Below are 21,042 nucleotides of genomic sequence, written 5' to 3'. Positions count from 1 at the left end.
TGTTTTTGTTACAGTATCACAAAGCCTCTATTTGTTGATGGGTATAATTGAAAATAATTTTGACTTAAGATTTCTACTTTACCTCTTTAACTTCTCTTGACTTTTTACTTAGTCTTTTTTACTTTTAACTTAGTCTTTAACTTCTCTTGACTTTTTTCCTATCCTGATCTCCTCAGTTGTCTTATATGGCCTTAAATTCTCTTATATTTTGTCTTCAAGATACAAGATCAAGTTTTTATTAACTTGATTTGTCTCCTTTACACCAGGAAGGGCGTCTGCAATCCCTGGCAGATATTTGATCCACAGGCCTGTTCCAGTCAGCTCTCATTTGGTTGTTTGATGTTCTAAATGCTGGAAAGCTAGAAGTGGTTTCCAAGTTTTAAAGGTTATATTTTAAGTGGTTAATAAGTACCTGCATAATAGCCTCAATTTTGCCTTTGGCCTGCCAAGCCTGAGCTCCTAACTCTCTGGCTCTTCACACCCTGCCAGGGGTTCTCTTTCCTTTGGAAAGGTCTATTTGTTGTGGCAACAAAAATGCCCCTGTGCTGCAGTCAGTAGTACTTGCTTCTTCCTCCAGGACTGCTTTGGAGTTTTAACAGTCTGGAGCTTCTGTGTCCACATCCAGCTTCCTGCTCATGCTATGTTACATTCATTAGCTTTTGAAAAAACTGAATTCTTGTAACCATAAATATTGTAAAAAATGTAAGTCAAAGAGGAGAGTGAAAAAGTTGGCTTAAAGCTCAACGTTCAGAAAACGAAGATCATGGCATCTGGTCCCATCACTTCATGGGAAATAGATGGGGAAACAGTGGAAACAGTGAAAGACTTTATTTTGGGGGGCTCCAAAATCACTGCAGGTGGTGACTGTAGCCATGAAATTAAAAGATGCTGACTCCTTGGAAGGAAAGTTATGACCAACCTAGATAGCATATTCAAAAGCAGAGACATTACTTTGCTAACAAAGGTCCATCTAGTCAAGGCTATGGTTTTTCCAATGGTCATATATGGATGTGAGAGCTGGACTGTGAGGAAAGCTGAGCGCCGAAGAATTGATGCTTTTGAACTGTGGTGTTGGAGAAGACTCTTGAGAGTCCCTTGGACTGCAAGGAGATCCAACCAGTCCATTCTAAAGGAGATCAGCCCTGGGTTTTCCTTGGAGGGAATGATGCTGAGGCTGAAACTCCAGTACTTTGGCCACCTCATGCGAAGAGTTGACTCATTGGGAAAGACTCTGATGCTGGGAGGGATTGGGGGCAGGAGGAGAAGGGGATGACAGAGGATGAGATGGCTGGTTGGCATCACGGACTCGATGGATATGAGTTTGAGTGAACTCTGGGAGTTGGTGATGGACAGGTAGGCCTGGTGTGCTGCAGTTCATGGGGTCAGGGAGAGTTGGACATGACTGAGGAACTGAACTGAACTGGCAGTTTGTCTGATGTTTTGTTGGATAATATTCAGCCACCTGTGTTTTATTATTCTCTGCAAAGGCCTGTGGAAGGCAGGCATACACAGGTTCTGCCCCTTCCCCAGACCCTGCCAGATGAGATGACTGTGATGTCTCCGTTTTACTGTGGGGTAAGTGCCCCAGATCATTCGGCTAGTGGTGGCAAAGTATTCTTTGAACATTTCCTGAAGGATTGGAAAACAGGCAGTGCACAGAAAGAGTGAGGAGACCACATCCTAGACACTGAAAGTTTGTCCTCAATTATTTATTCTCCATGGGAATAGAAGCTTTTCATAGAAATGAGGGAGAATATGTCCACTCCAGCTAGCATCTAAATGGCTCTCATTGCCCCGATCTTCTTTGAATTTCTCTTCTAACATTCTGGATTTTTAGCAGAATGCAAGTATGGATATGTTGTAACTGTATACAATAGACCATGAGCATATTACAAGGACATTTTGTTCAGAATGGTGGCTGTAGGTTTCTGTCTTGTATTTTCCCTTTCAGGTCTTAGTTTATAGACTGTCAGCCCCCAAGAGATCCTGTGTTTCCCTGAATACCCGGTACCTGGCATAGTGCCTGGCCATGGTGGTCACGCAGCTGGCATTTATCAAATACGTAGATGAAAAACCCGCTTGTGACTCCTGACTGTGGGCTGGAGTGGAATTTCCCCTGTTGTACCTCCAGTTTCTCATTAACTCTGACTTTTGTCAGACTTTGTGGCCTCTGTTAGTCATTTGTTAATGTGAGGGACTTGTGAAGGTGTTCGGATAGATCTTTCTGGATGTGTTATTATATGCAGTTGACCACTGATTCTTCCCAGGAAAATGTGCTGCTTCCTTCCCTCCTCCTCTTCTGTTGAGCCATCTTCAGTGTCCTCGTGTGTCTGTCACCCATGCCTTGCTGTCTTCATCATCTTGGTTTTTCTAGATTCAAGAATTAATCTTAATAACTCCCTGACTAGAGGTGCATCCCACTGTGAACTCCTTCCCACGTCCAGCTGTCATTTTGTAGCTTTCAGAATCGGTTTAGAAAAGAGAATTTGGTGACAGGAGCTGGTGAATCTGTGGCTTTGTCTCCTGACAAGCTGGTTGTCTGGCTTGGTGTCCGGGAGAGACATCTTCCAAGTCTGCCCCAGTCCTTTGTCAGGAATGAAGGCTTCAGGTAAATGGTATTTTCATTTTAGGAAGTCACTCTCTGCTTTGTTTTAGGGAGCAGAGCCTTGGCAGCCACAAACTGTTTCAGATCGGATCTTCCCAGCCCTTAACCTCTTTGTGCCTCAGTTTTTCAAGCTATAAAATGGGAATAACAGTATACCTAGTTTATAGGTTATTCTGTGTAGGGTGCTGGCACAGTGCCTGGTTTATGATAAATGCTCTGTGAGTGATCTGCTATTATTTATTATTACTGATATTTGATCTCTAAGCTCTCAGTCACATGGCTGCCCTTATGTTGATCAGACATTGTTGTGATCTCATTGTGTGTCTGAGGACCCTGTGACTTCTCAGCTCTTCAAGAGCAGGAAGCATGGGTTAGCATTACATCCCTGTCCTTCGCACAGTGTCTGGTCCATTCATATTTGTTGAACTTGACTGTGGGAGGTTAGGCTCTATTGACTGGAGATACTGCTGTCTTGTACCTTATTAGCTGGTGAATGTGCAGAGTGACACGTTGGGTGAAAGTGAAGTGTTAGTCGCTCAGTCACTTCTGACTCTTTGCAACCCCATGGACTGTAGCCCACCAGGCTTCTCTGTTCATGGGATTCTCCAGGCAAGAATACTGGAGTGGGTTGCCATGCCCTTCTCTAGGGGATCTTCCTGACCAAGGAATCGAACCTGGGTCTCCTGCATTCTTTACCATCTGAACCATCACGGAAGCCGAGGGCATTAAAAAGGCTGAAGTCTGTGGTTGACCTTCTAAATCACTGCTTTCCCTCTCCACTACCCTCAAAGGAGAGTCAGTGTTCACATTTATAAAGCAGATGGTCTATGGTAAGAAGAGTGTATGTGTGCATGTATGTGTTTATACATGCTACATGAGTAGTTAACACCGTGCAAGCTAGGAGGGCATAGTAATGGGTGAGGGAAATAACATGAAGCAGCCCTTGGATACAGTGAAGAGATCCAAGGGCCAGAGTTCTCTTTATCGGTATGTTTTAGCCCCTGAGAAAATCCCAACAGCTCTGTGCAGAGGAGCATTCCTAGAATAATGCTTTCATTCTCCCTTCAGGATCTGACGGGATCCGAACTCTATACCCAGGCAGCCCATCTCCTGCACCCTGTGGTCTACACGACTGCTGTCGTTCTCCTCTTGTGCCTCTTAGCGGTCATCGCCAGTTACATATACCATCACAGGTAAGAGATGAAACTGAGACTGCAGAGACCTGTGGACATGGTTTCACATTTAATTAGGATAAAATTTTATCCTAATTTAATACCATGCTGTCCTTCCAAAGTAAGGGCAGGTACTTCAGAGTACCTCCAGGCCTTCTTCATGCAAGTCGAGACATAAATAATAAGTGCATGTGGTAATAAACTCATCTTCTGTAGCATCCAGTCATCCTGTTGGGTTTGTACCTGGCAAAGAACATGGGAAGTGTGTGTTGGGGAGTGGGGCATGAGGGTGAGGTAAAGTGGAGCCTGGTTACCTGCAGAGGTGTCTTCCAGAACCAGACTGTGGTATTATCTCTATTTTCATAAATTTTTGCCTGTTGTGATAGTCTCTTTTACAAATGGCATTTAAGAAAGCTTGTGGCATTAAAGTGTGGGATATGGTTTTTGTTAATTAGAGGCAAAGGTACAGAAATTTTTATTTTATGGTAAGATATAATGAACTGAAGGGATTTGCTAAGCAGAAATACACTTTCAAGAGGTTTTGCTAGAATGTATTTTCCTCTTTAAGCTGGACATATATGACATTTCTTGACATTTAGTTAAGAAACAAGGAGATTTTGATTTGAGAAAGAAAGACTTGAGCGTTTCATTATGAAAGGCCACGAGGAAATGCATTGGTTGTTTAGACCGTGTTATCCTAGTAGGTCAGGAAAAATAGAGATTGGCACCTTGCAGAAATTTCTGGGAAGCAAACAAGTAATCCATCTGTCATAAGACATCATAACTAACAAAAGCGGACGTATTTCTTATTATGGAGAATTTGTGTAGCCTTTAGTGGATGTAGTAGTTCCATTTGACTTGTCTGTTTTAGTGTATAAAGTTAAATGTTAAGAAATTGTATTGTGTTGAGGGATTTCTCAAAACCTGTATGTGTGTGTGATAGCATGTTTTAATAAAATGTTTACACATTTATATTTGGCCTTGTTTTAATTAGGTATGTTAACTTGGAGATGTCCAGCTTCAAGTATATTAACCCCAGTATTAATTTTTTCTCTTTTAACAGTTTAATTAGAATCAGTCTCAAAGGCTGGCACATGCTTGTGAATTTGTGCTTTCATATTTTTCTGACCTGTGTGGTCTTTGTGGGAGGAATAAGTCAAACTAGAAATGCCAGCGTCTGCCAAGCAGTAAGTCAAAGTGAAAAAGTAAAATAAAAAAAAATATACTGGTATTAAAAAGTAATTTCATATGTTTCATTAACTGTAAAAGGAAAACTGTTTCTTTAAAGCTTTTTTCTTTAGCTAATTAACGTTAACCTGAATGTTACTTAAATAATTCAGCAGTATACTTCAAGTTCTGAATTATAATTTTACAACTGGATATATGACTTATGGAGCTTGTCTTTTTATCTTTGGGAATTTTGTGCTACTTGTTATGTCTGTTACAATGACAAACATTGAATTTAAAAAATTTATAAAATTCTGATATACCTGAAGGAAGTAACATTTTCTGACAGGATTTTAAAAATTGTTTTATCTGTTTATGGAAATGGGAATTATAAAGATTTTAACCATAAGATATAAAAACAAACTTCCTAGGTATGGTAAATATGAAGAATTTAAAAATCTAAAGTCTTATTAATTTCAAGTAAATGATTACATATATAACATTAGTAAACAGTATTCTAATAGTATAAGTATAAAAAAACAAAACTTCTTAATATACGAGTAGGAAATACATAAAATTGTATTTATTTGCATATTATTTTCTATGTGCGTCATAGCAAACAGTGTCACATAGAAATTCACAGTTCAGACTACGTGGATTTGGATGTCAGTTCTGCTTTTCCAGTGTTTTTATGGGCAATTTGTTAAACTTTTTTTAATTGCGTATAATGAGATCTTCCCTCTTAACCAGTTTCTAAGTGTGTTGTATGGTGATTAACTCCAAGGACATACAGCAGATCTTTAGGACTTTTTCATCTTGGTGGCTGAAACTAGACCTACGAAACGGACACCTCCTGTATCCCTTCCCCTCACCTCCTGGCCCCACCATTCTACTTTCTGTCTCTGTGAGCTTGACTTCATAAATACCTTGTATAAGTGGAACCATGCAGTACTTTTCCTTCCATGATTAGCTTATTTCATCTAACATGACATCCTCAAGGTTCATTCATGTAGTATGTGACAGCACTTCTTGCTTTCTAAGACTGAATACATATGTCATTGTATGCATACACCACATTTTCTTCATCCATTCGTCTATCAATAGACATTTAGATTGTTTCCGACTCTGGAATGTTGTAACACTGCAGTGAACATAGGACTGCAATTATCTTTGATCCTGACGTCAACATTTAACATTTCTGTGTCTCGATTTTCTCACCTGTAAGTTAGGAATAATAATTGAGTTGTTGTCAAATGATGTGACAGTGTACATTAGAAAAGCTAAAGTAATGTACAGATAAATTATTAGAAAAATAGGAAAACTTAGTTTCCTATGTATATAGTGTTTTTTTTTTTTTTTAATGTAGTTTAATATACAGAAATGTACTGCTAGGATGCAGAAATGTAACCAAGAGAAAACATAATTAACGAAAAGGTAACATTTATGTAGTATCAAAAAAATATCCAGTACTTAGAAATAATAAAAAATATTCAGGATTTGCAGGTAAAATTTTAGTGTATATTAAAGAAGACCTAAATAAATGGAGAAATACACTAGGTCTAAGGATAGGAAAAGTTAAAGTCAGAGAGGTAGCAGTTCCTCCTAAATAATCTGTAGATAAGAGAATTTTTCATGAAACTCAATAAAATGGTGTTTATATGAAAGTAAAGAAGGATCAGTGATTGATAGGATACTCCCGAAAAATAGTAGAGTAGGAAGTCTTCTAATCACCCAAACTGTTGAGACTGTTGGAATTAGAACTGTGCATCAGAGTAGGGATAGATAAATTGACCAGACTAACACAGTAGAATAGCAGCCTTGGAAGCAGACCCACGCAGAGCTTTGGTATGAAACAGATGTCACGTGTCTGATCAGCTAGGTAAAGACAGACCATTGTCCAGTTAAGGGAGCTGGGGAAAATCTATGTGGAAAGAAAGATTAAAGTGGGTCTGTACTTCATGCCATGTTAAAAAAGTCAGCTTTGGGTAGATTAAATATTACAAGTCTAAACGAAAGTGTTAAAATTTATATTAGAAAGTATCATAATCCTTGGGATAAGGAGGGATTTCTTAAATATGACTAGAAAAGAAAGGATGTACTTTTGACTAAATTAAAAATAATATCTTTTTCTTTAAAAAATGAAGATTCCTAAGGAAAGTGAGAAGACAAGTTCCACATTAGAAGACACTATTCTTAGTACATATGGGCTTCCCTGGTGGCTCAGATGGTAAAGACTCTGCCTGCAGTGCGGGAGACCTGGGTTTAATCCCTGGGTTGGGAAGATCCCCTGGAGAAGGGAAAGGCTACCCACTCCAGTATTCTGGCCTGGAGAATTCCATGGACTATACAGACCATGGGGTCACAAAGAGTCAGACACGGCTGAGCGACTCAGCATATCACAGCACGAATTCTCAATACATAACCACTGACAGAGCATTAGAATTAAAAAATATATACTTTAAAAACTAATCAGTGAGAATGGCACAAACAGCCCAGTTGGAGAAGTGGTGAGAGTGACAGGCATTTCATAACAGAAGAGACACAGGGCCAGGGTACACGGCATTGGTGGTGACGGAGATGCAAATTCAGATCGCTACCATATTATGCCTTTTCTGTCAGCAAAAATTAAGGCTGGCAGTGCCAAGTATTGAAGAACACGTGGATCCACGCATTTTATACATACTGGGTAGGAATGTAAGCAGATGACTCTGGGAGGCTTTACCTTATACAGGTAAACATTCCCACAGTCCCACTACAGGGCTTAGAGTGAGTGCCTGTGAATATTCATAGCGGCACTCTACACAGTAGCAGAAGCCTGGAAGCAGCCCAAGTGCCCATCACTGAGAGAGTGAATGAATAAATGGTGATATTATGCAAGAGTCAAAATTAATGAATTACAGCAAGGCGTAGCAGTGTGAGTCAGTCTCAGGAATGTAGGTGAAAAAATTAAGTCCCATAAATTACATTCTTCCTGATATTTTTCTTTATAAAGATAAACATAACTAAAATGAAACAGCATACTTTTAATGAAAATATGTAGGTATAGTAAAACCGTATAAGAAAGAAAGCAAAGGGATGATAAACATAGGATAAACGGTGAGGATTACCTTGGGTGAAGGGGTTCTTATGTGCTGATACAGGCTTTTGTCAAGATCTTACCTTTTGTCTTATTGATAGGTGCGTAGATACATTAATAACAACTATTTAAGAAACTAAATTAAGGCAGGCCACGCTTGTGTGCTTGGCTCAGTCATTACAATGTGTCATTAACCTAAGGTTGATGATGAATCCAATATTTTCTTCATGTAAAACAGTTTCAAATATGTATGTGTGTGTATATATGAGAATTGTTGAGAGAATTAAATGACTCCAGAGTACCAGGTATACAATAAGTGCTCAGTAATGTAAGCTATTATTACGATGGTTATTGGTATAATTATCTCTTAGCTGTGCAGAATATTCCCCTGTATTAGGGCCATTACTATACATCTGAAATCAAACTTGTTTGAAGCCTACAAGAAGTTAGGTAATTGATCCCAAATCAACTTAATACGCGTGCAAAAGATAGTGCTTCTCTTTTCTGTGTTTTCTCCCTTCTTCACCTGGGTGACTCCCACTTTGTAGGTCTCAGTTTACTGTTTTAGAGATGTAGTCCCTCCACCTCTTCCCTTCATTATCCTCTGCTGCTGATTAACATTCCATAGTGCCTGCAAAACTTTGTAATTGACTGGCGTAATTGACTGGCATTTACCTATTTGTTGTCCCTGGACTCGAAGCTCTACAGGGACGGGGATTATACCAATTTGATTCACCAGTGTTCATCCAGGAATCAGTATAAGACCTGACGCATAGTAGGTGCTCAGCAGATACTAGGTAAATGAACAGGAAAGGCCTCTGTTTTGCAAATAGTAGAACTCATTCAACCCTGGAGTTATTTTGAACATAGACTGTTAGAGTACTCAACACACAATGGTGGTAATAGTCTCAATTCTGTCTAAAAATACTCATTGATTTCGGGAAGTAGACACATAAATTTATTTCACTAAGGAAATGAACAGAAAGAGGCCATAGTAGAAATGACTGCCTTTCATCATGCTGAATGGTATTTTATACCATTTCTAGAATGAAAAGGATAGGAAAATGCACTGAGTTTTCAGGGCCTCCAGAATGTCTATAAGGTAAAGAATTACCTGAAAAAGTGTGGGGCAGGCAGGCTTCTTGATGTTTTCATATGTTGTTTTCTTCTGTTTTTTTTACAGTGTTCTTTCTCTGTGAAAGACATAGCATCATTCTTATTATTTCTGACTCAGACATGACTTGCTTCACTTTATCTTTCTAATACTCATTCAGTTAGTAGCCAGCTGTGTCTGCCAGAATGGCCTGTGTGACTCGTCTCTTAACCTCAGTTCCTTTCAGTTGCTCCGTCATGTCCGACTCTTTGCGACCCATGGACTGCAGCATTCCCGGCTTCCCTGTCCGTCATTAACTCCCAGAGCTTGCTCAGACTCATGTTCGTCATGAACTGACCGAGTGGTGGTGGTTTGTTCATTCAGTTGTGTCTGGCTCTTTGTGACCCCATGGACTGAACCTGCCAATCTCCTCTGCCCATGGGACTTCCCAGGCAAGAAATGCTGGAATGGGTTGCCATTTCCTTCTCCAGGGGATCTTCCCAACCCAGAGATCAAACCTGGGTCTCCTGCATTTCAGGCAGATTCTTTACCTACTTAGACACCTGGAAAGCCCCTTAACCTAGTAGGGGCTTCACGTTTCTTCTGCAAAATAATGGGGTGGGCTCGTCTTCCATCTCTAAAACTGGACCCTGAAGCGTACATTTTCTACACGCATTTCTTACGTGCACGTGATCAGTGTTGTCTTTGGCCTATCTCCCTTTTAGAGCTCATGTATTTTATGAATGGTGTGAACAGGTTCTAATGCAGTTTCTTCCCTGAAGTAATGGCTGAGGTTATTAAAGGCCGCACCAGCCAGGGACTTCCCACTCTGGCTCTTACGTCATCCTTTCTGGGTGGTGCCATGGGTGCATGCTCTAGCCTTGAACTTTCTTTTGCAAAAGGAGCCAAAGAGAAACTGAGAAGTTGAGTGATAGAGTAGGAGAGGCTGTTGACTCAACAGGGTTTGGAGGAGATCTGGGTTCTGGGTCAGGATGTGCTGCCAGATAACTGTGTGATCGTTGGTTTTTGGTCCTTGGTTTCCTAGCTATTCAGTGAAAGGATTTGGCTGCAGATATTTAGGACACCGTGTTGCTTGCTCTACCACTCCATGATTTCATCTGTTAACTACTGTGCCAGCTGACCTTCTCAGGTGTCTTCTGGTCTCTGTTATCCAGAGGACTGCTGCAGGGGCACATAGGATACACAGGGAAAGAGTCAATCCATGGATGTTAAGAGCTTTCTACTTGCCAGCTACTGCAAGTATGTTATCTTAACTTTCACATTAACCCTAGGAAGTAATTCTTACTCATATTTTATTAGTACAGAAATTGAGTCTTAGAGAACAGAAATAACTTGCCCCAAGTCTAGGGCCTTTGGGTGTCAGAGCCCTGATTCAAATGGGTCTCTTTGAGTATTCCTTGCCAATCCCCACCCTTAACACTGCCTTCTTCTTATTGAGGACAAGGATGATGTAATAGAAGAGTCGCAGGCTTTGAGTTTGAGTTGCTGCCCCCCCACTGACCATGTGACCTCTGGAGGATAATTTAACTTCTTTCAGCCTCCATCTCCTTGTCTGTAGGACTAAACAAATTATGACACTAAGAGGATAAAATAGAAGCACGTAAAAAATTGTCTAATACATTTTGGCGTACATAGCAGGCATTCAGTAGTGGAGGCTCTTAATTTTTATATATATTCATATCAGACTGAATATTAAGGATGATTTTTTTTGCACACTTGCTGTGTATGCTGCACTATTGTAGGTATTGTTGGTGGTTAAAAACCGAGCTGTTAAAATGTCTGGTCTCTGGTATGTGAATGTTTATGGTTAGGTAACATATAAAGTCCAACACTTCAAGATAATTTTTTGTATCCATTTTGCAGCTTTGAAAATTGATGTCTTGAGGTAAGGTGACTTTCTTAAGTTCTAATCTGTTGCATTTAATGAACCATTTACATGCCCTATAAATTAGATTATTTCCAAACTATTTACAAATTTCCCACATGTATCTGATTTATTTGGCAGAAATTGTGACTGTGAGGTTATATTTCAAGTGTAGCCCTAGTGTCTGATGGAGAATAAAATAGGAGGCACGTATGTGTGCTCAGTTGTGTCCAACTCTTTGTGACCCCATGGACTGTAGCCTACCAGGCTCCCCTGTCCATTGGATTTTTCAGACAAGACTGCTGGAGTGGGTTGCCATTCCCTTCTCTAGGAGATCTTCCCAACCTAGGGATCAAACATGCGTCCCTTGCGTCTCCTGAATTGGCAGGTGAATTCTTTACTGCTGAGCCACTTGGGAATCCCAAAATAGGAAGCAACTCTTTCCAAAAGATAGGAACACATTGCTGCTAGACTAGATCTCAATGCCTCCTTTATTCTTTCTTATGGAACATTTGGTGATTTGCTTATGTGACTATTACCAGGTGCCTTTAGACCCCTAAAATTCCACTATGGTAATAATTGTTTAACTGGAAGGCTTTAGGATCTTTTAAGTATGAACACTTCTCTGCAAATTTTGAAATGCCATAGGAAACACTTCAAAATCTAAAGATTGAGTTTTACCTCTTAGATCTAAAACAAGAAAATTCTCCATCTTGCACCTTCTGTGTTGAAAATATTTTTAACTTGTGTTTTGAAGCTTATTTACAGCCTTGTCTCATTCTTTTGACCTCTACATCGGAGAAAACTGTAGAAACAGTAGAGGATATAATTTTAAGTCAATATCATTGATTGGTTTTGAATGTTTCGGTTTTTATGCACCAAATCCAATTATACTATTTTTATTTACAACATCTGATGTGACTCCAGATAGCTCAGAGGGTTATTTTATGCTTTTTGTTCCACTTGCATCTGTAAGCTTTGCTTTTATAGTGCAGTGAGTAAAACTAGTATGAACCATGGAGCAAATTTTCTGCTTTAGAAGAAGATACTGTGAGGACTTCCCTGGTCGTCCAGTGGTTAAGAATCCATGTTTTCATTGCGGGGGACGTAGGTTCGATCACTGATTGGGGAACTAAGATCCCCTGTGTTGCACAACACTACCAAAATATAAATAAATAAAAATTAAATTAAAAAAATTTTTTAAAGATGAAGATACTCTGACCATCTGGTTCGGCCAGGCTGCATCACCCTCCTAGCCCTTTCAGCCATTGAGAGGCTAGTGACTTCCCTGGACAAGTGACCACCCTAATTTTTGCCTTGCAAAATAATCTGTGTACTTCCATGTCACCAAGTCTAATGAGGTTCATGTCTCATTAACATGAGCCTTAGCAGTCTAGATGCTTTTGTTACTTACGTAGGATTGATGATGTCAGTCAGTTTGATTTTCTTGAGATTGGAGAGTCATCCTTTTTGAATTAAAAAAAGTTTTTTTCTCCCTTGGAAATTTCCATTCATAGAATTTCACCTGTAATCGTTGTATAAGAAGAAAGGATCAAAAGATAGAATTAGATAAGAAAGTTGAATTATGTCCTTGCTGCTCCATGCATTTATTTTTCTTAAAATAGATTTTAAACCTCTCTTATCTCATATTTATTTTTATCTAGAATTTTATCTTTAACTGCTGTTGCTTCAGACACAGTTCACAAGGGAAACATGCCCCCTATCATCCCTCTGGGAGGAACTCAGTGTTATCACTTACCTATATTGCAGTTCTCCATCGTCTTTCGAGTACTTATTATGTCCCAGATGTTGTGCCCTTTCAGTCCCTACAAAAACCCCTAGGGATGCTTATGAATAGTCTTTGTGCTGTTCAAATGAGGAACATTAATTTCAAGAATGTTGATGTTATTTTCTTAAAACCATACTCCTAATAATAATAAAAATATTGCTGTATTTTTAATCATGTATAATGTACCAGGCAAAGTGCTAAATGCATTATATAGGGTGTTCTATTTAAAGCCTTATGGTACTTTGATATTATCCTCAGTTTACAAATGAGAACAGTGCTTGAGATATTCTGCGAGTTTGCTGAGGTGTCACAAGGGGTAGATTCTGGTTTTAAAACCAGGCAAAATTGTTAATTCTAGAGCTCACTCATTTCAAATAATCACTGATCTGTTATACTGCTCACTTGCCATCCATTTTGATACGTAAAAGCTGTGAATTAGAACTATTCAGGTCTCTAACTCCAAAGTTTATTCTCTATGCTGTGACTTTTGCCCTCCAGTTACCCTTGACGTCCTCCTGATAGCTCAGTAGGTAAAGAATCCGCCTGCAATGCAGGAGACCCCAGTTTGATTCCTGGGTCGGGAAGATCTCCCAGAGAATTGATAGGCTACCCATTCCAGTATTCTTGGGCATCCCTTGTGGCTCAGCTGGTGTGGGAGACCTGGATTCAATCCCTCGGTTGGGAATATTCCCTGGAGAAGGGAAAGGCTACCGCACTCCAGTATTATGGCCTGGAGGATTCCATGGACTGTATAGTCCATGGGGTCGCAAAGAGTCGGACACGATTGAGCAGCTTTCGCTCTCACTTGCCCTTGACATCTGCATTCCTCTTTAAAATAGACTTTAGGAACTCAACTCTGATTTATAACATAGCATCTATGGGAAACATGGCTTTGGTTTACTGTTGTCCAGGAATGAATTCCATGGTATGCTTAGTGTCATCTTAGGTATAAGTTGTAGTCCGTGGGCCTCCTATATTCAACTATAGATTCAGTCCTCTATTACATGTCTGTTAGAGTGCTTTCTTTGTTCATTAGCGGGCAAAGGAATGGATCGTTAGAATATAGCTTTGTACAGTTTTTGAGTCAGATATTCAAAATAACTTACCAGTCTTTCTGAGGAAGCTTACTGGCAATTATTATATTTTGATTGTAAAGGGGAATTTTGTTTTTTCATTTTAGTTCATGTATTCTTCTTTCTAGGTTGGAATAATTCTTCATTATTCCACTCTTGCTACAGTACTATGGGTGGGAGTGACAGCTCGGAACATCTACAAACAAGTCACTAAAAAAGCTAAAAGATGCCAGGATCCTGATGAGCTCCCACCTCCACCAAGACCAATGCTCAGGTATCCAATATCTTCATGTACTATCTTCTGTTACATGTCCACACATATTAATTTAATGAAGTATGGTCATAACAAAAAATTACTGAGTGAACTTCGGAAGGTGGAAGAATAGACTTGTAAGCAGCCTTGCAGCTGGGAGTTCTTTGTGAAGTTCTGTATCCTCTCTTGTCTTTCTGTCTCATCCAGAAAGTTAGAATGATTCTCTTTCATGTACTTGTTGTGAGGCATAAGTGACTTAATGTGTAAAGCACTTCAGACAGACGGTACTGGCCGTGGAATAGACTCTGAAAATATTAGTTGTTTTTATTTCCTTGAGGTCATTTAGTGGATTTCAGTCTTCTCAAGTATGTATCAGTGTCGTTACTCTCCAAGAAAGCAAAAACAGTTTTGGTGTTGTGCCATTCCTAATATCATAATTTAAATCAGTTGTCAATGAACTATTATTCTGGACGAGTAGAGGAGACAGATGTGAGAAGAACTACTGCAGCTGTGTAAGAGCTGGAGTGGAAGTACATTCTCTGAAAGCGCCAAAAAGGAACTGTGATTCTGAGGGGTCAGGGAGAGGGGGCGGCAATTAAGAATAGCTTGACTACCACATAAAGGGCAGAGGTGGCACTTCAGATATAGGATCATATCGCAAGCTGAACAAATTTGAGAAGTGCGGTTTGACTGTGGCTGGAACCTAGGGTTTATGGTGTAGAGTAGCATGATTCAGAGTAAAAGCTGAGTTTCAGGTTTTAGAGGGCCAGATTAAATTGTGGGCTATACATTAGAATGCCCGAAAGTAGGAGACATCTACAAATAATTCCACTGAGGTCATTAGGAGATCCCCATGACTACTGCATAGGGTCTTCTGCCCATTTCAAAATTGGGAAAGGAGTATTTCAAGGCTGTGTATTGTCACCCTGCTTATTTAACTTATATACCGAATACATCATGTGAAATGCTGGGCTGGAGGAAGCACAAGCTGGAATCAAGATTGCCAGGAGAAATATCAATAACCTCATATAAACAGATGGTACCACCTTTATGGCAGAAAGTGAAGAACTAAAGAGCCTCTTGATGAAGGTGAAAGAGGAGAGTGAAAAAGCTGGCTTAAAACTCAACAAAAAAACTAGGATCGTGGCATCCAGTGCCATCACTTCATGGCAAGTAGATGGTGAAACAATGGAAACAGTGACAGACTTTATTTTCTGGGCTCCAAAATCACTGCAGATGATGACTTCAGCCATGAAATTAAAGATGCTTGCTTCTTGGAGGAAAAGCTATGACAAACCTAGAAAGCATATTAAAAAGCAGAGATTTTGCCGACAAAGGTCTGTGTAGTCAATGCTATGTTTTTTCCAGTAGTCATGTACAGATGTGAGAGTTAGACCATAAAGAAGGCTGAGTGCTGAAGAATTGATGCTTTTGAACTGTGGTGTTGGAGAAGACTTAAGAATCCCTCCGACTGCAAGGAGATCCAACCAGTCCATCCTAAAGGAAATCACTTCTGAATATTCTTTGGAAGGACTGATGCTGAAGCTGAAGCTGAAGCTCCCAATACTTAGATCACCTGATGTGAAGAACGGACTCATTAGAAACTACCCTGATGCTCAGAAAGATTGAAGGCAAGTGGAGAAGGGGGTGACAGAGGACGAGATGGTTGGATGGCGTCACTGACTGGATGGACATGAGTTTAAGTGAGCTCTGGGAAATGGTGAAGGACAGGGAAGCCTGGCGTGCTGCAGTCCATGGGGTCACCAAGAGCCCAACACGATTCATCTGAACAACAGATGAGGACTGCCACCGGCACAGCGGCATGGAGGTTAGAGGGGACACATGTTCAGAAACTTGAGGCAGTTTCTTTAGGACTGATGACTAGCTGCATTTGGGAGCTCTGTACGGGGATTTGAAAGTGGCTGCAGGTTGTCTGCTCCAGTTCACTAGGGTCCTTCTGCAGATGGTGCATCCATCAACTGAGAAAGTCACAGAGGAAAAGTGGGTGGGGGCACCCAGGGAGGGTAAGCACAGGGGAAGTGGGCTCACCCATACTTTCTCATGGAAAGTTTACATTTGCAAAGTCTGGTGCTCAGCAGAGAGGACACACTCTGTGTCCCCTTGACAGGACAGGAGATGTGTTCACATGTGTTCATTGAAGCAGTGATAAGGAATGAGCTCTCCCAGGGAAAAGTCAGTTAACAATGGTCCCTAGGCCATATCAAGTATGGGCCATACTTGAGTAGATGGGCCATAGCAGATAAAGGGAAGAACTGAAAGAGAACACTGAAAATTGAGGGGAGAGTGGTTCACTGAGCGGCAAGGAACAGAAGGAGTGCTTGGCCACAGCCAGATTCTAGGTTGCGATTTGTCAGTGGTGTTAAAGGGCCTGAGAGGGATGGTGTTTGGCTAAGAGACAGGGATCCTTCCTCATGCAGCTGTTCGTTTCTGTTGTGTTTCCTTTCTTTTAGGTGGTTAAAAACACAAAGGGTTTAGTAGAAGGCAGTCTGAGCGCCAAAGCCTATGTAGTCCCCTGTGGCCGGCGGGTATGCCCTTTGCTGTAGATGGTCAGGTTCACCCTGTAGGCTGCCCTCCTTCCCCCGGGTTCTGGAGCTTAAGGAAACTCAGCATCTGGGCTACATGGATGATGGGCACAGACTTGTCTTGAGTCTTCTGGCCCCAGAGAGGGCAGTTTCAGTAGCACGGTAGGTTGGAAGCAGCGTCACCTCACAATAAAGGTGAGGCACATGTTGGTGCTGTTGTGTCCAGGTGTTTGTCACTAAAGGGAGCAGGAAAGAAGGTGGTAAGTTGAAGAAAAGTTTTAGAAGATGGAGAAAATGTGAACGTACATATAGGCTGGAAGGAAAAAGCAATGGAGAAGTAGATTTAAAGCTTTAAAATAAGAATTAGTTGGTAGCAGGCAGTCCTGGAGTGGAGGTGGGGAAAGAGTGGCAGAGAGTCCTGTGGAACTCGAGACAAATTTGGGTGAACTGATACTTCTTTGTCAGGGCAGAAGCAGCTATGAATTGGTTCAACAGGAAGAAGGGCAGGGTCACAAATGTTGGCCTTCCTCTAATCTATGGAATAAAAGACATGGTTATAGTTTTATGGGAGTAATTAGCTGTCTTTTTCAGCAGTAATACCATATTGAAGATTTTTAGTACCCATAAGCATGACTAAGAAAAAAATACATGGGAAAATGCGTTATGAACATTGCCTTTATCCAGCCAATTCAGCATGTGGACTGGTCTCTGGACCTGGCAAACACAGAGTTAAGACTGGCTGTACCCAGGGGTAGCTCACCAGGCCAGGAAGTTCCCTAGGATCTTTGCAGAGAACTCAGAGAAGCTGCTCCCCTCTGCCCCAAAAGTTGTTCTTCAGAGAACCAGCCAGCACTCTGTCTCCCTCAGTTCCTCCCAGCAGGTCTGTGAGCAGTTGGTGAGGAAGAGCCCAAGCGCTGTGGGCACCTGGAATCCAGGTACCTTCCTTACCCCCATTTCAGCTGACTGAGGATACGCATACACAGCAGCAGGACATTAGATCTAGCAGGTCCTGCTAAGCATTAATATGCAGGTTTAGCCTGGCATTAATGAATAAACGATGTTGTTACATTTTTAGTGTGAACAGTGGCACAGTGGGATCTTCAGGTCCATTTTGCAGTGGACTAACTTTCTGCTCCACTGGCTGAATCTAAAACAAGTATAAATTAAAGCCCTACCTGCAGGAACTGGGTGTTACTTCGCCTGCCCACAGGGTGGCAGAAGCTGATCAGCTTTCCTTCAACTCAAACTTGGTAGATCTTCTGCTCTTTTAAACTAAACAAATCAAGAATAAATAAAAACTTAAAAAAAACATGTTACTGTTAACAAAGGAGCCTGCAAATGTTAACCTCTCCTGATTTATTGAGATAGTGATTAATCTTTAAGGAATACCTTCTGCAGAAATGAGATCCTGCAATGTGTACACCTAAACAAATTAGATTGATGAGCTATTGTTTCCATCATTGCCCCTACTAGGTTCTACCTGATCGGTGGTGGTATACCCATCATAGTTTGTGGCATCACTGCAGCAGCAAACATCAAGAATTACGGCAGTCGGCCCAATGCACCCTAGTGAGTATTCAGTGTTCTCTTTGTACCTGAGTTGGTTGCTTCCCCTTGAACTGTTTCCTAGGAACTAAAGCTTAGTGCAACTTTTTAAACAGTTTCTTGACATATGGAGCATCTGAGCTGGTTCTCCATTTTCTTTCCTAGTTGCTGGATGGCATGGGAACCCTCCTTGGGAGCCTTCTACGGGCCCGCCAGCTTCATCACTTTTGTAAACTGTATGTACTTTCTCAGCATATTTATTCAGTTGAAAAGACACCCTGAGCGCAAATATGAGCTGAAGGAGCCCACCGAGGAGCAGCAGCGGCTGGCAGCCAATGAAAATGGAGAAGTCAGTCATCAGGACTCCATGTCTCTGTCCCTGATCTCCACATCGGCCCTGGGAAACGAACACACTTTCCATGCTCAGCTTCTGGGGGCCAGCCTTACCTTGCTCTTGTATGTCACCCTGTGGATGTTTGGGGCCTTGGCTGTTGCTTTGTATTACCCTTTGGATTTGGTTTTTAGCTTCTTTTTTGGAGCCACGTGTTTGAGCCTCAGTGCGTTCATCGTGGTTCACCATTGTGTCAACAGGGAGGATGTCAGGCTCGCATGGATCATGACTTGCTGCCCAGGACGGAGTGCCTATTCAGTCCAGGTCAACATGCAGCCCCCCAGCTCCAGCGGGCCGAGTGGGGAGGCTCCCAAGTGCACCAACAGCAGCGCAGAATCTTCATGCACAAACAAGAGTGCTTCGAGCTTCAAAAACTCCTCCCAGGGCTGCAAATTAACCAACTTGCAGGCTGCTGCGGCCCAGTGCCACACCAATTCCCTACCTTTGAATGCCACGCCTCAGCTCGACAACAGTCTGACAGAACATTCAATGGACAATGATATTAAAATGCATGTGGCGCCTTTAGAAGTTCCATTTCGAACAAATATGCACCCAAGCCGCCATCATAAAAACAGAAGTAAAGGGCACCGGGCCAGCAGACTCACGGTCCTCAGAGAATATGCCTACGATGTCCCCACGAGCGTGGAAGGGAGTGTGCAGAATGGCCTGCCGAAAAGTCGGCTGGGCAGTAATGAAGGACACTCTCGGAGTCGGAGGGCGTACTTAGCCTACAGAGAGAGACAGTACAACCCCCCCCAACAAGATAGCAGTGATGCCTGTAGCACGCTTCCCAAAAGCAGCAGGAATTTTGAAAAGCCTGTTTCAACTAGTAGTAAAAAAGATGCGGTAAGGAAGCCAACTGTAGTTGAACTTGAAAGTCAGCAGAAGTCTTATGGCCTGAACTTGGCCATTCAGAACGGACCAATCAAAAGCAGTGGGCAGGAGGGACCCTTGCTGGGTACGGATAGCACTGGCAATGTGAGGACTGGGTTGTGGAAACACGAAACTACTGTGTAGAGTTGGTGGGCTTCCTGGGTAAGAAACCCATATAAACTGTGATAGTCACATTCCTTTAAGCTATGAACATGTAAAAGCAGACTGTTTACAGCCACCTTAGGGATTCAAAAGAATTTTGAATAAACTTTAAAGTTTTGAATTTTGTGTATTTTATATCCCCCAAGTGTTGCTTTTTTATGAATTTTGGAAAAAGCCTCTAAAACAGTGTTTTACATGTCAAAGCACCAGCAAGACATTGGGAATCTGAAATGTAATTTTCTTGAAATCTGTAATATCTACTTAGCGTTTCAGGCTTGTATTTAATACAATAAATAGGTGTTTGTCATTGTGTCAGTCTTACATTTTTACATTTTACAGCCCCAGAAGCATTTAGTTCTAATTTAATGAAGTTTGTGCATTGGGATAGTTTAACCTGAATTGTACATAAATCAATTATCAGATTTTTTACATGATTAGCTTCACTGATGATGGCATGTAAATCAAATGGCTTCTGGAGTGACGTAATTTGTAAATAGTATTTTAAGTACTGTAAGTTTTTTTTTTTTTAAATCTCACAGTTTTTTTTGAAAATGCAAATGCCTAAAAACTTTTCCTAAATTACCTTATTTTCACCCTATCACTTTGGTCTTATTAATACTACTTTTTTATATTTTTGTGGCTTTTCAGTGGTTTATATATTGGTTTACTTATTCTTTTTTTTCAAACACGTTGTTTTTTTTGCTTTTTAAAAAAAATATTTGTTTGGCTGTGCTGGGTCTCAGTTGTGGCATGTGGGATCTTTAGTTGCTATTTGGCTTCGCTGGGTCTCATTTCCAGCATGCAAGATCTTCAGTTGTGGCATATAAACTCTTTAGTTGCAGTATGTGGGGATCTAGTTCCTTGGCCAAGGATTAAACTCAAAACCTCTGCACTAGGAGGAAAAAGTCTTAGCCACTGGACCACCAACGAGATCCCTGTTATTTCTTATTAATTGAAGTATAATTTGACTTACAATATTACATTAGTTTCAGGTATAACACATAGGATTTTATATTTTTATACATTACAAAGACAATGATCACCACAGTAAATCTAGCTACCATTTGTCATTATAAAAGCACTTAAAATATTATTGACTCTATCCCTTATACTGTACATTGTATCCCCATAACTTACTTGTTTTTTAACTGAAAGTTTGTGCCTCTTAATCCCTTTCCCATGTATGAACCTGAATGAAGAAGAGTTATCATATAAGGTTCACATTCATTTATTTTGGATTCTTTTGTGTTGGCAACTGCTTTGTCCTTAAACAGGTAAAGTTCCTCAGGTTCATGCTAAAGTGCTAATTTTTAAATTCCATCCCAAGGGCAAAAACAGGTCTGATCCAGAAGTTATCATTGGTTGTTGATGCACCCCAGTCCTTATCTGTCTTTTGTCTCCAGTCTCACTGCAGT

At 40.9% G+C, this 21,042-nt stretch overlaps 1 protein-coding gene across 1 annotated transcript in view; it reads left to right on the top strand.

Annotated features, from left to right (window-relative positions):
* Positions 1-20,217, top strand: part of ADGRA3 (adhesion G protein-coupled receptor A3) — a 128,898-nt gene extending 108,681 nt beyond the window's left edge. Inside the window, exons 15-19 of the mRNA XM_068975206.1 lie at positions 3,674-3,798; positions 4,841-4,964; positions 13,989-14,134; positions 18,130-18,225; positions 18,367-20,217. Of these exons, the coding sequence (XP_068831307.1) occupies positions 3,674-3,798; positions 4,841-4,964; positions 13,989-14,134; positions 18,130-18,225; positions 18,367-19,609 (1,734 nt within the window). The 3' untranslated portion in view covers positions 19,610-20,217. The remainder of the gene's footprint in view (positions 1-3,673; positions 3,799-4,840; positions 4,965-13,988; positions 14,135-18,129; positions 18,226-18,366) is intronic.
* Positions 20,218-21,042: the final 825 nt, after the last annotated feature.

The sequence above is a fragment of the Capricornis sumatraensis genome, chromosome 7, assembly GCF_032405125.1.
Source record: "Capricornis sumatraensis isolate serow.1 chromosome 7, serow.2, whole genome shotgun sequence".
Classification (NCBI taxonomy): Eukaryota; Metazoa; Chordata; class Mammalia; order Artiodactyla; family Bovidae; genus Capricornis; species Capricornis sumatraensis.
This window is presented reverse-complemented; position numbering and strand designations above follow the sequence as displayed.